Source organism: Hyperolius riggenbachi, chromosome 3, assembly GCF_040937935.1.
Source record: "Hyperolius riggenbachi isolate aHypRig1 chromosome 3, aHypRig1.pri, whole genome shotgun sequence".
Lineage (NCBI taxonomy): Eukaryota > Metazoa > Chordata > Amphibia > Anura > Hyperoliidae > Hyperolius > Hyperolius riggenbachi.
In genome coordinates this window covers 354,449,534-354,467,264 of record NC_090648.1, presented here as the reverse complement: position 1 = coordinate 354,467,264, position 17,731 = coordinate 354,449,534, and the positions used below count along the sequence as shown (strand labels likewise).

The window sequence follows — 17,731 nt, the reverse complement described above, 5'->3', positions numbered from 1 at the left end:
ATTGCTGCCCTCTCATAGGCTGATGCCTATGAGAGGTGGAACAGGACAGATCGCCGGCCTGCTCCAATTCTGTTCGCGGAGGGGAGGAGGGAAGGGGAGGGAGAGAGAGCCTTATAGAGCAGGGGTAGGGAACCTATGGCTCGGGAGCCACATGTGGCTCTTTTGATGACTACATCTGGCTTACATACAAATCAGTAGGGGTTGATTCACTAAGCTACACTGATCAAGCAGCGCAGTATGGCAGTGCAAGTAACATTTTCAAAGTAGGCACGCTACTGCTGTAGCATGCACTACTTACTTACTCGCGCTAACCCAAAACGAACAGCGGCTGCTCCAATTGTCCTACTCTTGACCCTGTCAGGTCCAGTGACTTTGTAGGACGAGATCCCCGCACTTTGATTGAACCAATAGGCTGTCTGTCACTTGACAAGCAGCCTATTGGGCCAAAGTGCAGGGATCTCGTCCTACAAAGTCGCTGGACCTGACAGGGTCAATCAGTCAATCAACCCGAAGTCAGCTAGCTAATTGTACAAACTGTTAGTCGGTATGTCTCCTCTCTGGCTCTCTGGGAAATTGCTGATGTGCTGAAACCCAAGAGAAGCTGAAGACATGTCTAATACTTTGGCTGCCTGGCAGATCAACTGTAAACACATCACCATGGCAACAGGGACGTGAGCCCTACGGTTCCAGTTTGAAACATTGTATGGCTCTCACGGAATTACATTTTACAATATGTGGCGTTTATGGCTCTCTCAGCCAACAAGGTTCCTGACCCCTGTTATAGAGTCTCGGAAAAAACAAACAAACAAAAAAAACGGCCGCAGCGATCGGACCCCTCCGGCGGCATGTCCCCTTAGGGACAAAAAAAGGTGGTGAGTCCGATCGCTGGCCTCCTTAGCTGGGCTGTGCAGGAGGCTGAAAAGCCTGCACAGCCCAGAACTGCATAAAATGGCCTGGTCTTTAGGGGGGGTTAGCACTGTGGTTGTCAAGTGGTTAAAGCAGAACTGAAGAGGATTTTAAAACAAACTGTTTCACTTACCTGGGGTTTCTGCAAGCCCCCAGCAGCCGACCTGTCCCGTGCCGGTCCTCCATGATCCTCCGTTCGCCCGCTACTTTCGGTTTTGCCGCCGGGCCATTTCGCCTGCGCGGCTGTGGCCATGCGTATTCTTCCTCACGTTCCAGTCCGCAATAGCAATATTGCAAGCGGGAAAGCGTAAAAAGGATACGCTTCTGGCCTCCTGACTTACAAGTCGAGGACAGAAATGGAGCAGCGGCGGGAGAACGGAGAATCGTGGAGGATCGGCGCGGGACATGACGGCTGCTGGGGGCTTGCAGAAGCCCCAGGTAAGTGAAACAGTTTGTTTTAAAAATCCTCTTCAGTTCCGCTTTAAAAAGACACTGACGCGAAAAAAAATTAAGATATAATGAATTGGTTGTGTAGTATACTAGACGGAATATTAAAAGCAAAGAATATATTCTCATATTTTGATTTTCAGCTATATAGTGTTTTTTATAACATTGCATCATTCTCTACTATTTGCAGTTTATACACTACTCAGCATTCTAAAGGCACGTACGCACGCCATACTTTAGCAAACGACGGATCCGTCAAACCCTCCCGCTGTGCGGACCTACTGCCAACAGTAGGACGTGTGTACACGCTGTCGGCAGACTGATAAGACAGACTGTACACACGTCCTACGGTCGGCAGAACGTCCGCCCAGCAGGAGGGTCTGACGAACCGGTCGTTTGCTAAAGTATGGCGTGTGTACTCGCCTTTAATGTTTTTACAGAGCAGCCCAGCAAACTTTTGACCTGTCCTCTGACAGAGAAAAAGAAAATAGAGTGACTGATAGTTGACATAATAAGCTTCAGAAAAGGAGCTCTCTGCGACTTTAAAAGTCATGGAGCTCAAGGGCTGTTTTGCATAGATAACAATCTGAGTTTTTCTTAACTCTTCCTCTCCTGGAAACAATATTAGACTTATGCCTCTGCTCCTAATGTTTTATTTCTTAGCTGTACTACACATACAAATCATTATATCATAATTTTTTTTTCGCTTCAGTGTCTCTTTAAAGAGACTCTGTAACAAAATTTTCAGCCTTAGTTCTTCTATCCTATAAGTTCCTTTGCCTGTTCTAATGTGCTCTGGCTTTTCCTAATTGCACAGTGGCTGTGTTATCTCTGTTATATGATCTAATCTGTTTCCTTCTGTCGGCAAAGTCAGGCTAAGGCTGGAATGTGTGGAATGTGCAGGGCTGCTTGTGATTGGATAGAAGCTATACACACCCTCTGCAGGCCCCCTGCAGGCTCTGTATGACTCACACACTCTGCTTATGTGAGCCTATCACAAGCTGGTTAGTTTGTTTGTAAACACTGCCTAAAACTGGCAATTACAAGCCAGGATTGCAGCAGGGAGTGGCAGAAACAGCACAGATGGGCCCAGGAGAACATAATGAATAGAATGGTATGCTTTTTGCTGTAAAAATGTTAGAGTACAGATTCTCTTTAAGTAAAAGGCTTTGGGCAAACGTGGAGCCTCACAAAGAGGGGACCCATTTTTATACTGTACTGACAGTAAACATGGGACTTTTACAGCCCCTGACCTAGGAGCTCCGGGGCCCTATGGAGATTAGGGCCCTGGGTAGTTTCCCATCTTAACCCTATGAAAGCACTGGCCTTGCTTGTAATGGGCCATGGAAAATGATGGTATAATACAGGTGATGATAAGGAAAACGGATGTAATCCAGGTAAATATAAACTGATGAGATAAAAAAAAATGTATCTATCCTCCTACTCCTAAAATGTCTTTTTTTTAGATATCCCATGGTTTTTATTTTACATTTAAACATTTACGATGTACAGTAAAGTCACAGTTATCTGGAACTCAAATAACCAGCAGTCTCAACCAACCAGCACAAATCAGCCAGCAGACCTCACAGTGTTGAAGGACAACTTCTTAAACTGTAGGTTCTACTGTGCTTAAATATACTTTCGATGACTGTATTTTAACATGTAATGCAGAGTTTGTGGTGTGTATGTAGAGTGGGGTATAGTACTGTATTAATTAGGCCTGTTTTTAACTTTGAATCTCAAGCAACCAAGCACACTTATCCAGCATCAGCTGATCCCCGTTGGTGCTGGATAACCAAGACTCTACTGTAGACTTAATGTTTCTGCTCAATGGCAGTCTATTATGTGTATCAGTGCTCAAATACATGAACTATTGACCTTTTTTTATCTATCACTTGCTCTCAGAAGTTGTTCTCTGCAGGAAAAAGTTTATGGCTGTAATTCCTTATCAGTGAGGGTCAGTGGTGCTCGGCAAGATTTCGGAGATCCGAACTAACTACCCAGATAATCCGAACTTTTTCCACTATCCGAACTTTGAATAGCAAGTCAGATATTTTTTAAAATCCGAATAGACTATCCGAGCAAACTTGGATTTCCCATCTGAAATCCAAAATCCGGGCGGATAGTTTCTTCACATATCCGAGCAGAAGCCAAAATCACTTTGAATGCCAAAAATCCCTTTTGAAGGCCATCAGGGAGAGAGAGAAAGAGAGAGAGAGAGAGAGAGAGAGAGACCTCCGAAAGGGATTTTTGACATTTGAAGAGACTTTTGGAAGCATTTTAAGCCATTTTCAGGTCACTTCCAGTTTCCTATCCAGATATCCGAATCCGGCCGAATATTCAGGATATTGGGTTCGGATATCCGAGTTTATACCAAAAAGTTCGGATTCGGATATCCGATTCGGATCCGGATCTCTGGGTATCCGGATCCGAATCAATTCGGATTTTAAAAAGGGGTATCCGAGCACCCGTGGTGAGGGTTACATTATAAACTGACAAGGGTGGAACAAGAGAAAAACTCTAACTTGCATGTCTGAAGTTTAACTCTTTCATGCAGGAAAATAAAAAAAGAAACACAGCCTAGCTATTTGTGTGCTTGGCAGTACGTTTTTGTCTTTTGTCACGTGTCACCTCTGTTACAGTTGGTGCACTCTTCATATTCTATATACACTTTTTATTGTGATAAATGCAATTAAATATACATACTGTATAAACCAATAAGTAATAGTAATAGTAACAAGTAAGTCTCTCTTACATGGAGACTGGTAACCATGTTCACATTATAAAGATATCATGTCCACAGAAACATTTTGGGCTGAAATTGTGGATTCTGACAGACAGTACTAGTCCAGCAGCTGCAACGTATCTGTCATCTTTATTGTATTGTAATGCTACGTGACTAGTGAATAAAAGTGGTTATCAATTGTTTGTCTCCATGTATGGCTGCAGCTTCCATCGTTAAGCTTTTGAATAGTTCTGGTTGATGATTTTGTGATACGCCTTCCATATTCTAATTGTCCTATCCCATGACACTGAAACATACTAGAAAGACAGGATAATCAGTCAGCTTGTATACAGACAGTATGTCTCTGTTGCACATTAGATTTTATACACACGCACACAATCACATACCTGCTTCATCTCTGGAATGTGGATAAGACAGCGGACAAGGTCTGTATGGCCAGTATTACACTGAACCTGAAGCAGGGAGTCTGGATCATAAACCCTAAGCAAATAACAATGGAAAGAATGTTAAATATCAAGTACACATTTGTTATTAATGTCCTATTTTCCATAGTTAGTAAAGGTTAATTATATGCTTGTACACTTAATGCAGCTGTCCTAGAAACATTTCTTTTGGAAAAGTCAATCACATGACCGAAGTATGTGTGCACAAAGTATAGAGCTGCCAGTAAATTGGGAGATTCTTCCCCTGCACAGAACTGACACCAGACAACACACAACCCTGGCTGCCTCTGGTGGGTGATGATGGGATACGGCAGGGTCAAGACAAGGTTCTCCAGTAGTAGAGGCAGAGATCTCAAGTTGCGCCCCCCCCACCCCCACCCAGTATAGAAAGCCAGATGTGCCATCACTACTAAGTACTGTACTTATTGACTTGATGTAACTGAAATGACCGCGTGTCAGGATCTCTCCTGTAGCATGTTCTGTCAGTTGCAGTGGAACTGCACCCCGGCAGTTCTGACTTATCTGCTTGCATTCAGTTGCGCATTCGCAATAAGTCTCATTGTCATTTGCAATCACTGCAGTTCAAAGCAGCTCAGGATGCTGTCAGGATTCCTCCTATTGCTTGCTGCAGTTGAGCTGCAGCCAGATAGCCCTGGATTTCCTACATGCATGTTCTTGCATAATATTGCATGTATTTGTTATGAGAGTCCTTTTTCAGTCAGCTAGCAGCTTGTAATTAAGCTAGCTCAGGATTGAGTAATTACCATTCAGCTGTGTGGGAATTTGCATGCCTGCATCCATTGGCTGATGTCCACATAAAAGTCTGCCTCCCATTGACATAGCATACAGCTACTATAGTTGTCGTTGGGTCCATGCTGTGAAAGTTGTTATTGTAAAATTGTATAATGCCTTGCTCTGTATTTTAATGCCTGCTGGATGTTTGCTGCACCCGCGGGGGTCAGTGAAGTCCACTATCCTGATAGCTTGATAGCTTCTGCCATCACCACGTTGGTGACTGGTAGTATTCCTGCTAGTCTTGTTTCTGGGGACGTAACTATAGGCTGCGGTTGCTATTAGTTACGCTCCTTCCTGTTTGTCTTGTTCGTGCCAGTGTTGTTGCTTGCTGGAGCAGCGATTAGTCTTGCAAGCATTATGTCTGTCTTTCTGTTGTCTGTCTTGTTACTTAGCCAGAGGCTCAGACGGCAGCCGCCTTTGGCAACAGTCAGTCAGTCTGTCTGTCCGTTGTTTGTCTTGTTACTCTGATCATAGGCAGTGCGGCATCGCACTGCGCAAACATTGTGTGTTATTTGTGGCGGTATCGGAAGCCCAGAGCTGCAGTTGCTCTGGGCAATCTTGCTCCCTTGTTCATTACTCCTGTGGCAACCTGTGTAGCCTCTTCCATTACCCAGTTACATAGTTTTGTTGCTCTTGGTGGTAGGTCTGCTTTCTGCATCAGCTTGTATGCTTGCTCGCCTAAGTTCTATTAGGACCAGCTAGTGGTGTGCCAGGCAGGCACAGGTTGAGGGTCAGCTAGTGGCGTGCCAGGCAGGGTCAGCAGGGGAAGTGCGAGCCCTCCAGTCTTGAGCATACACGCTGACTTAGTGTGAGAAAACGCGGAAAAGCCGCCGCATATGCCAAGAACGAGGAGGCTGATTCCGCGTCCAAAGCGGCGGTTTGCACGCATGGACACGCGTCTGGTAGTATGGTGGAATGCGGAAAAGCCGCCGCATGTCCTGACAGCAAAGCGGCTGCTTGCATGCGGCGGCGTGTGCTTGGTGTGGCTGGGTCTGTTAGTGCACCTAGACAGATGGAGAGCTATGCACGCGCGGGCCTGAATGCAGGACCTTTATACCAGCAGCGGAAGTGTCAGCTGATCAGGAAGGTCAGCTGACTCCTGTAGGACTCATGATTGGCTGAATGGTTCGGGCGGGGCAGCAGAGTCCAGCAACTATATGTTCTGCTGCTTGTCAGTTGCTGGTTGTCTGCCATTGCTAACACTTGCGTGAAGGCACTCAGACCTTAGCTAGACCCGACAGTGTGCCAGAACCGGCTGGAGCTGGGAATCCACACTGAGTCAGATTCTTGATAGCTTAAAGTACTAATTGTATGGTATTATTTGTTAGACCAGTTCCAGGGTGTTGAGATCAAGGCCCTCACACCCCAGACTAGGAATACTGTGTATCCTCTGTGTATTCTCTAGACTAGTTCCAGGGTGTTGTGAATACGGACCTCACACCCAAGACTAGGGAACTGTATTATCATTTATGTTATACTCCAGACTAGTTCCAGGGTGTTGTGAATACGGACCTCACACCCAGACTAGGTTGTGTTATTACTGTGTTACGTTAGCCCAGTTCAGGGCAAAGCCTTACATATTAGCAGCAGGGCTTCCTGCGTCCCAGCCTTGGTCCCTTGCTCAGGGGTCCACAGGCTACAGGAATATCACCCACCGCTCAGGGGTGAATTCCTCGGGAGTATAGGCCGCCAGCTCCTCTGGTGGTCTTTACTCAGAGTTGTTACTGTTGCACCAAACACTTACACTCTCCCTGGTGTCTAGAGGTTAGACATATCTGATTATTGACGATTCCGCAGATCCTCAATAATCGGGTATATCTGTATTCTTGGGGATACTGCGGATCGCCAAGGATCAGATTCTCTCTCTGGTTGCTGACACCGATCGTTACACTTAGAAAGTATACCCCCAAGCATTACACCGCAGGTGTCAGACCAGGCAGACCCGACTACGCAGCCAGCCCAGCCAGAAGATGCCTGCGAGGTACGTTAATATCAAAAAGAAGGAGGACGAGCTCACGTAACCAGACACCGGCCACAGCCAGCCAGCGTCAAGAGAAGGGGGCGGCGAGACTCACACGAGAGCCACAAGGAAGCGTCAGCCACAGTAAGCATAGGCTTACGTGAGATGCATGCTTACAATAAAACATGCCCAATGCCAGCTGGAGAGAGCAGGGATCGGCGCTGGCATTATCGTCAGTATGGCAACTACTGTACTCTCTCAGAGAGAGCGTACAGAGACAATCTGCTTCACTTCCACAAAATTAGTAGCTGTTATCGTCTTCAGTCTCTGTTGACTCTCTCACGAAGGAAGAGGTGTTGCCCAGTAGTGGAGTCTAAGTGACCACGGGCCTTCAACCACACCCCACGGGGGGTGCAGGACTTTGCTGCCTAGTGCCCACCAGGTCACTACTGGGATTACCTCAGCGAGTGGTCGGGAGAACAGCGACACTATTTGATGTTTAGTAAATCAATCAGAACCTGATTAAACCTGTTGGAAATTATCGATTTGACCCATTAGTCTGATGGAAAATTGCATGGTGTGTACCAGGCTTTACAAATAACACAAATTACATTTCCATTATGTTTCATTAGTGCTATGTTTGAGCTCATATGTACTGCAAAAATTGAGATTTGTGCTGCTTTCGTTTTGAAGATGATATTGATTATTTTTTGCCAGAAAATAATATCACTCAGGCTCCCTCCAACAGCTTACAGACATTAAACAGGTGGGGTTGGTTAGTGCTGTGTTTGTCCCAATCTGTGCCACAGAAATAATTGTTCTATCTTCCATAAATTTTGAGATATTGAAGTTTTTATTAAGGTCAAATGTTCACCCAGCCTGTGCTCTGCTGTAGGGAAGGGGCTAACTGAACTTTTGTTCTTTATAAAAACTTTAATACCTCAAAAACTATAAAAGATAAAATTATGATTTTGCAGAAAACGCATCACTGCCAGTTTTATGTCCATAAGCTGGTTTAAAGAGTTTGGGTAGCATTGTCTGGAAAAAAAATGCTATTATCTTCAAAACAAAAGTAGCACAGATCTTAATTCTAAGCAAACCGCAACAGCAAAAATGAGCCAAGGAATTTATATAAAAACTAACAATGAAAAAAGTAGGTGCATGGTTTTATATATATATCAGGAGTGTCAAACTCAAATACAAAGTGTGCCGAAACTGTAAACTGGGACCTAGTTGCAAGCCAACCTCAATGCCTACTGGCCAACTTCCTCCCTTATAAAGTTCCCAGGTGTCTAATGGCCCCCACCCAATCCCTATACAGTTCCCTGGTGTCTAGTGGTTCTCCCTACCCTGTATAGTTCCCTCGTGTCTAAAGACCCCCACCTTTCCCTAAACAGTGCCCTAGTGTCTAGTGAGGAGAACAGAGGCGCCAAAAGGATAAAAGGAAGCTAAATGAGCTTAAAAACCAAATTCTTGGTAAATAGAGGAGGTAGTGGCGGACTTGCCTCCTCCAAGTAGACACACAACGACTGTAGTAAAGACAGTCAATATATTTTATTTATGAACTTCATTCATAAATAAAATATATTGACTGTCTTTACTACAGTCGTTGTGTGTCTACTTGGAGGAGGTACGTCCACCACTACCTCCTCTATTTACCAAGAATTTGGTTTTTAAGCTCATTTAGCTTCCTTTTATCCTTTTGGCGCCTCTGTTCTCCTGCATAAGATTTGGCCCCAGAGTTTGACATGTATGATGTTGGTTTTAGAAGGGGTAGTCTCATGAAGCCGATTATTCAAACAACAGAAAAGACTTCTAGGAACAGAGAAGACTTTTAGCAATGAGAAGAAGTGATGACTGAAGATGAGAAAATGTCTAGCAACATTAAGAAGAATTTAAAACATTTCAAAACCCCTGGCAATTTTCCAGTGTTATAAGCTATGTTAGCTGGTATTGGCCAGCAGGTGGTGCCCCATGCTCACGGTCCCTGCCTTCCTACCTACATGGGGGAGTAACAGACCCTGATTAGACTTAGTAGAAATTAGATTGGATCTACTAAATCTAATACAATGCAGTGATTTTGTACTGAATATATTTATGGTCCATTACTCACCCTTCAATTCAGTTTTTCATTTCCACCACTCCCAGTTGTACTGATTCATTTCTTCCTCAATATCAATAGAACATGATTGGTTGTTTTCATTAGAATGAAGCACAAAATGATATGCAGTTTTGATCTAAATTATTGAACCCCAGTTATTGATTGTGACCATTGCTGTGTTTACTGAGGCTTACAGTGCATTCTAAGTTTATGTGGTATACCGTACATCTGGCTTACTGGTTAGCACTTTTTTCCTGGCAGTACTGTGGTTTTGAATTGGGTGCACACTTGACATTCCATGTGCCTGAAGTTCAACTGTTCTCCCTGCATTGTGTAGGTTTCCTCCCACAAGCCAAAATGCAGTAGAAGGTAACTGACTAAAGGCATGGGCAAACTTGGCCCTCCAGCTGTTAAGGAACTACAAATCCCACAATGCATTTGCCTTTATGAGTCATGACTATGGCTGTCAGACTCCTGCAATGCATTGTGGGACTTGTAGTTCCTCAACAGCTGGAGGGCCAAGTTTGCCCATGCCTGGACTAAACTCTACTCCAGAGATGTTCTCCAGCCTGTGCTGTGGAAGGAGCAGGATGTGTGTCCAGTTACCAACCTGGCACCATAAAATGTAATAGTGGCTACAATAACTGCATTAGTGTTAACTGATGGCACAGAAGTAGACTCGCACACACTCATATAGATGAAGGAAATTACATAAGATGGTCAGATTCACCTTGCATGCCAAGATAAACGAAAACAGGCAGGAGATATGCTATCTAATACAACAGAGAGTTCTATAACTGTGAGGGGGGCTGAGGTTTTATAAAATGTGCATGTCTAGAGTTTCTCATTTACCTGATGGTGTCCTGTACACCGGCAGCAATGCATCCATTCACCTGGTCAATGCAGACACAGGTGACTACTCCCTTTGTGTGTAGGATCTTCTCACATTGAGCTGCTTCTTCACTCTGCAGAGGGAAATAACTTTCATTGGGGTGTTTGTGTTCTCATGGAAAAATAAAACCCCTACACTGGAGCACGAAATGAACAATACAAACACAAGAAAATATTGTTAAATGATCAATATTCAAAACCAGAAACATTTCCTAAAAAAAAAGCTTCCTTAAAGGGAACCTATAGCGAGGCTTCAATATTTATTTCTTTTTAAGCAATACCAGTTACCTGGCCATCCTGCTGATCTCTTTGGCTACAATAATGTCTGAATCACAAACCTGATACAAGCATGTAGCTAATCCAGTCAGACTTCAGTCAGAGCACCTGATCTGCATGCTTGTTCAGGGTCTATGGTTAAAGTATTAAAGGCAAAGGATCAGCAGGCTAGCCAGGCAATATGCAATGTTTAAAAGGAAATAAATATGGCAGCCTGTATATCCCTTTAGCTTTAAGTTCCCTTTAATGGAAGTGAATGGGACAGGAAAGAGAAGGCTGACTAGAGGGAACAGCGCAGCAAGCCTGCCTCTTCCTGTCTACCTCTTCCTGACTGAAAATGTTTCTTTAGTCAAAAGTCAAGGAGTGATCATAGAGATCAGGGGGATGAGGAGAGAAACGGATAACACACAAAGCTGTGTAGATCCAGCATGGACATACCTCTGGGCTTACTTTGGGTAGCTTTGTGTCGGATCAGGTATACATTACATTGTACTTTATAGGTAACATGAATGTGTATTATACTATAAGGAAAACCTTTTGCTCATTTAGCTACCCATATTCTAATGGTTCCATCTTCAGAGCCTGTGATCCACTTGTCCTTTAGCTGATGCCACACAACCGAGGTGACCTCTGCTTCATGACCCTTTAAAATATTTACAAGGGTCATCTCAGAACAGGATATTCCAAAACGGCGAATGTAGATGTTTCCATCACTGGAAGAGTATGCAAATTCTTTCCTAAAATAGAAACAGTATGCACATGGACTTGATTCAAATGAAACATAAAATCATTCTAAAGCTCACGCTTATAAATGTATTTTTGTATTGCTCATCCTCAACTCCCAACCTTCCTCCTTTCATGTTTACCTACTATGGTCCAAAACCTCAGGCATGATGGCTGTTTTCCTCTGACCCGAACCAGTCTTGCTTCCAGCTTTCCAGATTCCACCCATTTCCAAGCCACTCATTACTCCACAGCCTTACACTGGAGGTAGGTTGAAAAGCACTGCACTCTTCACATCCCCCAGTACCCCATCCTACAACTCCTTACGTGTGGCCGAGTAGATCGCTTTGTCAGGTACAGAGGCTGTTTCATACATGTCCTTCCTGCAGCCAAGCCAGGTGGACACTGCTGAGCGAGAAGTGCACCATGCCTCCAGCCAAAAGGCCAGAACATCACAATTATAGGATCGCCCACCTTTTTCAGATGCTGGAAACAGGCAGGAGGAAAGAGGAAAATTCCAGTATCATTCTTTGTTAGACTGCGATTAGGGTAGTGAGCTTCTGGTTAGAAGAGCCTCCAAAATGGCCGTAATTTAGCTAACACATTGTTTTCACACTGTTACATAGAACTACATATGAAACTACTCGTTTTAGCCTATTACATCAAGGTGCTGAACAGTGGCGCACCGCAGCTGCAACCCACATGCACACCCATATGCACCTATGACCCAAACCTGACCCTCCCCCCCACACACACACGCCATGCGGCCACAACCTTGTGCTTGCGCAGTACAGCAGCTCACACACACATGCCTGGACGCAGAAACCAGGCATTTTGTTAATTAGGATATATAAACAGTTATGTAAATGTGGGAAAGATATTATTTGTAACTATTTAATATTGTTTAGTGCAAGAACTGAAGCCAATTAATTTAGCCATAGCTAAATAACATTGTGGGGCTCCTGCGCTGAGACAGCACCGTACGACTGTCTCAGTCAGAGATCATTTGGCATGTGAAGAGACAGAAGTAATTGCTGGCAGCCATAAAACAAGACTGGCCAGAATAAGCTTACAAGTCACCTTGCTTGGGGAGATGGAGCACACTGCCATATTATATTTATGGAGAAACAATATCTAGATACATTTGGAAGACACAATGTCTAATTATATTTTAGAATCATCCTGTCTAATTATATTATGGAGACTCAAAGGCTCATTATGTTTGGGGGCACACTCTACCTATTTGTGTCATAACCTGCCTAAATATGTTGTTCGGGGGTATATGCTGCCTGATTTTGTTGTGGAGGGTTTACATGGAGAGTGCACTGGGCAATATTACCACATGGCAGTTTGTATGGTACTTAGGGCTTAATCTTCTGTTTGAAAATGAATACCTTAGATAAATCCAAACAATAAATATACCTTTTTGGACAATAGCACATATCCATAATGACTCCATCACAAGCTTTCTCTCTGTGTTCAGTCCAATGATCCATTTCTGGTCTGGAGAATGTCTCAATGAGTGAGCAGTTATGTAGATCCCATAAGCAGAGTCTGCAGTCCCAGCCTCCACTCATCTACTGGGGAAGAGAACATATTCTGTCTTCCCACAATAACACTTCAATTAACTTGCAGTAAGGCCAATATTAATGTTAATAATGTTAATGGTGTCAGATCACTGAACAAGATATTGTCAGTTAACCCTTTGCAGGCAGGGACTTTTCGAATTGGGTCGTTTCGGCGCCTGCTTGAAACTATGCATGGCCTGATGTAGGCTTGCCATAGGCCGTAATAAATTACAGCTATGGCTATACAATAAAAATTACAAAAAAATCACTGTACAAAGTTGTCACCCTAAAAGTTGATTACCGTTTTCAACCACAGCTGATAGATCAAAAGATTGAAAAATTCAGGAAACTTGGTAGATTTTTCTTGATAAAAAGTTACAGTACAACTAAAGTGAGAGAGAGGGATATGGAGGCTGCCATATTTATTTCCTTTTAAGCAATACCAGTTTCCTGGCTGTCCTGCTGATCCTCTGCCTCTAGTACTTTTGGCCACAGACCCTGAACAAGCATGCAGCAGATCAGGTGTTTCCGACATTATCAGATCTGACAAGATTAGCTGCATGCTTTTTTCTGATGTTATTCAGACTCTACGAAGGCCAAATAAACCAGCAGGAGTGCCACTGCCAGGCAACTGGTATTATTTAATAGGAAATAAAAGACAACTGAAGTGAGATAGATATGGAGACTGCCATATTTAAAGTGTAACTGTCGGGCATAAAATCAAAAATCAATTCTTTATTTTTATCTGGTAAACAAGTAATACGGATGCTAACCAAGCAATCCAAAAGTTAAAATCTCTATTACTTTTCTTGTTTATAAATGATCATTCCCCAGTATACCTGACTCTTATTTGGCACGTTGCTGCAAAAAGGAAGTTGCAGGGCATGCTGGGTTGTCTTTTTTAGCTTCTTTATTTCCCCTCAGACTAAACTAATGTACAGAAGCAAAAAAGGACAACCCAGCATGCCCTGCAACTTCCTTTGTGCGGCAACGTACCAAATAAGAATCAGGTAAACTGGGGAATGATCATTTAGCAACAAGAACAGTAACAGTGTTTTTAACTTTTGGATTGCCTGATTAGCATCCTTATTACGTGTTTACCAGATAAAAATAAAGAATTGATTTTTGATTTTATGCCCGACAGTTACACTTTAAGGTTTGTCTGATCCTTAAAGAGTAACTGTCAGGCTGCAAAAGCTAATTTAAACCTCTGTTCTCCTGTGTTAAACTGTTTAGAAGGAAGCCAAAAAGGCAATACTGAAGTTAAAAATCTCTCTTACTGTGATGTGTGCTGAACAGCAAGGCTGTTATTCCCAAGCTCTGTAAGGAGGCTGGCAGGACGCATAACAGATACTGCATAGCATTCTGGGGCTGCTTCTCCCCAGTGCACTACCTTGGATCATCCCCTTCATTTCCCTATCATGCCCTAAGGCTGCTTTAAAGGCTCATGTTACAGCAGCTTCTAAAAGCAACAGCCTAAACTCACAGCACTGAAAAATCACAGGGCACATGTTCCGTTAGAGTATACTGCATGAGTCCGCTATTGTTCCTAGCCACATGGCTAATTAATATTCACTGTACAGTAGTGTTGTCCATTAGGATCTTTTTTGTGAGTCGAATCATTAGGAAGCAGGGAGGATATGACATCACAATTGGCTTCATAGGAGACAGACAAACATGGAACCTGCCATGAGCTGTCAGGAGCATCATTCTCTGCAAATCCTATATAAAAATTCAGTGAAATCCAAACGTGGACAGTGAAATGCATATGCAATGTAAGTAGAGCCAATATTTAGCTACTGATATATGTGTTTTTTCTCTGAGACCCTATACCTAAGAGCTCCTCTTTAAATCAGCACTTGTTGGTCTCTCTACAGTCCTTTTTGATCTGCTGATGGTATCTTATACACTTCCATTGTTAATACATAATGAACATACTCCTCTTATTCTTTCACTATCTACAGTGAGTGTTGTGTGGCTACTCACCAAATATGCTTTGGAGAAACCACTTTCCTTCCCAATTACAATCAAAGATGTGACCGCCTTGAAATGACCAGCCAATACTTTCTTACAGGTGAAACCTTACCAAAAGAAGAGGAGAGAGAACAGCACAATGCCATATACAGAATACAAAGTCATATGTCAATCATTTTTATCTTTATGAGGTCAGTAAAAACGATATCGGTGAAAAACAGATCTAATTTCTGCCTGTGGGTTGATTCAGAAAGCATCTGTGGTGTCATAAATCATGTGTTTTATCTTTTTTTAAGGATCTGCTGCAGTTGATAGCAGCAACTTGCTATTTGCAGAGAAATAGCCTTCTTCTCCTTGCAAAGCACCACTGCTGGTTGGTCCAGGAGCTCTTTGGACACCCACTTGGAAAGATTTATGGTTCTATCCATTCAAATAAGCATTTCTGCTTTAGCTAAAGTGTACAAGAGTCTCCTGAGACTCCTTACATATTGACTCTAAGGGCCTGATTCAATTCACTTGTTCTCCTGAGTTTTCTCCTGTGAACTTTCACATCTTATCAATAAAAGGTCTTTTAAACCACCATCAAGCAAGACAGTACTTTTTCACCTACTTTTTGGAACTTTTTTTTAACTGTTGAGTGCTAAAAAGTTATTTAAACAGAAGATGAAATATTATCTCCTAGGAGAAAACTTAGGAGAAAAAGTGAATTGGATTGGGCCCGTTGTATTTGAAAGTTAGAATTGGTTAATGCAATGTTTGTGGTTGTATTTTGTTCCCAGAAGTCTTCAGGGTTTTTTTCCTCTAGGACCCTTTTTGACACTGTCACTTTGATTGTAGCCATTCTTGTTGTGCTTGCTTGCTTCTTCTTTATTACTTGGAGAGTCTGGAGGACTTAGTTATGTCCTCTTCGAGCACTTCCACTGAACTAACTTTCTGCTTACAGCTCTGTCTCTATTTATACAATCAGGCAGGGCTTGCAGTAGGCCGACATACAGTAGCTGTGGTTTCATCAAGTGAGGTGGAAAAATCAAAAGGGGGGATTTGAAGGGAATCTGAAGTGAAAATAAACTTATGATATAATGATTTGTATGTGTAGTACAGCTAAGAAATAAAATATTAGCAGCAGAGATATGAGTCTAATATTGTTTCCAGTACAGGAAGAGTTAAGAAACTCCAGTTGTTATCTATGCAAAAGAGCCACTGATCTCTTCGACTTTCAAAGTCGCAGAGAGCTCTGTCTTCTGATGCTTATTATCTCAAGTGTCTGTCACTGTATTTTGATTTTTTTTCTGCAAAAGAAAGTTCAAAAGGGCATTAGCCTGCTCTGTGAAATAATTTAGAATGCTGAGTGTAGTGTGTAAATTGCAAATATTAGAGAATGCAATGTTATAAAAAAACCTATATAACTGACATGACTAGCTGCATCAACCTGTCAGAAGCCCTGGCCAAGATTGTAAACAGTGGGGAAGCTGTCTGCAAGAGAGTAGTTGAGTAAAAGAGCTTGAGGGGGGCAGACTTCCTTTATAAACTCTTAAAGTAACAAATAAAATGCCTCCAAGCGTAAAGAAAGGAGCCAGGCTGCAATGAACACGAGGAGAAAGTTGCAACAAAAAAGGAGTCATCCTGCAATCAAAGCAGGGAAGAAAGTGGGTCATGAAACTCTGCAAACTTCTACCAAGTTACAGATACCAAAATACTACAACAGACAGTGTCTTTATTGGCTTAGCTTATACACACTTTGAGCCAATGTGAAAAGGATCAGTATTTTTACTGAATTAGGAGCTGCAGTACCCTTGATAATATACTGTATGTCAGGATACTACAATGTTACCAAATCAGTCACTGCAATTTCTTAATACAATGTTCAAGGGTTAAGGCATAATGCTATTAATGCATTCCATAAAAGTTTAATGCGGCAACCTAACTATTTTACTGACTATGCAGCACTTTAAGAATCCAGGAAAAATCCCGCTGCACCAGATGGTGGGATATTGTCAAAAAACTTTATTAGTAATCCATCATCAAAGTAGCATACAAAAGCTCACGCGTATCGGAGCAACGGCTCCTTAATCATAGCAAGCAGCTATGATTAAGGAGCCGTTGCTCCGATACGCGTGAGCTTTTGTATGCTACTTTGATGATGAATTACTAATAAAGGTTTTTTGACAATATCCCACCATCTGGTGCAGCGGGATTTTTCCTGGATTTTTGAAGTTTGGCTTCTATTTCCCGGCTCCCATATGTGTTAAACGTGAGTGCAGCAGCCTTTCCACTTGTTCCTATGCAGCACTTTCCTGTACAGTACTGAACATGCCCACTGAAGATTTTGAACAGAGATGAAGTAGCAATAAGTCAATTATGCCCTATGCTTAATGGCATGCAAATAATTGATTAAGGGTCATGCAGTTTTGGTATACAAATGAATGCAGCTTGATAATTGACTAATTGATGATTTGATCAGTCCATTTACATTTGCATAATTCTCTGAATTATTTGCATATCATTTACCATTTACCATCCCTACTCTGCGCCCTTCCACCTCCTAATTTGCTAAGCAAGATTTGCCACCATTGAACTTCGGCAATAGTCCTTCTCATAAGGCCCCACCTCCTGTAGGAGGTAGAGGGGGAGTGGTGAAGTGAGCTTGTGACCATGAGGATGTCAAACAAGTCAAGTTTATGCAGGGCTTGTTGTATGTGGAGAATGGAGCAATTGCTGAAGTCCTAAAATTCAATTTTAAATTCTTTACATTTCTCTAAAAATGTAGTGAATACAGTTCAGGCAAGCAGCCTTTGCTGAAGTGGATGCTCAGCATTCAGACAAGGGCAAAGATTAGCCTACTTCTCCTGATAATCTGTTTACTTAAGCTATGTATATACACTGGATGTACATAGCTGAGGC

General features: G+C 42.7%; 1 protein-coding gene across 3 annotated transcripts in view; it reads right to left on the bottom strand.

The window, feature by feature from the left end:
- Positions 1-4,209: 4,209 nt before the first annotated feature.
- The window catches only part of LOC137563961 (uncharacterized WD repeat-containing protein alr2800-like), a 50,983-nt gene continuing 37,461 nt past the window's right edge, over positions 4,210-17,731 (bottom strand). For all 3 annotated transcript variants that reach the window (XM_068277098.1, XM_068277100.1, XM_068277099.1), the window contains 6 exons: positions 14,843-14,937; positions 12,711-12,865; positions 11,119-11,302; positions 10,251-10,363; positions 4,486-4,579; positions 4,210-4,395 (listed from right to left, as the gene is read on the bottom strand). In XM_068277098.1, the coding sequence (XP_068133199.1) occupies positions 4,312-4,395; positions 4,486-4,579; positions 10,251-10,363; positions 11,119-11,302; positions 12,711-12,865; positions 14,843-14,937 (725 nt within the window). In that variant the 3' untranslated portion in view covers positions 4,210-4,311. The remainder of the gene's footprint in view (positions 4,396-4,485; positions 4,580-10,250; positions 10,364-11,118; positions 11,303-12,710; positions 12,866-14,842; positions 14,938-17,731) is intronic.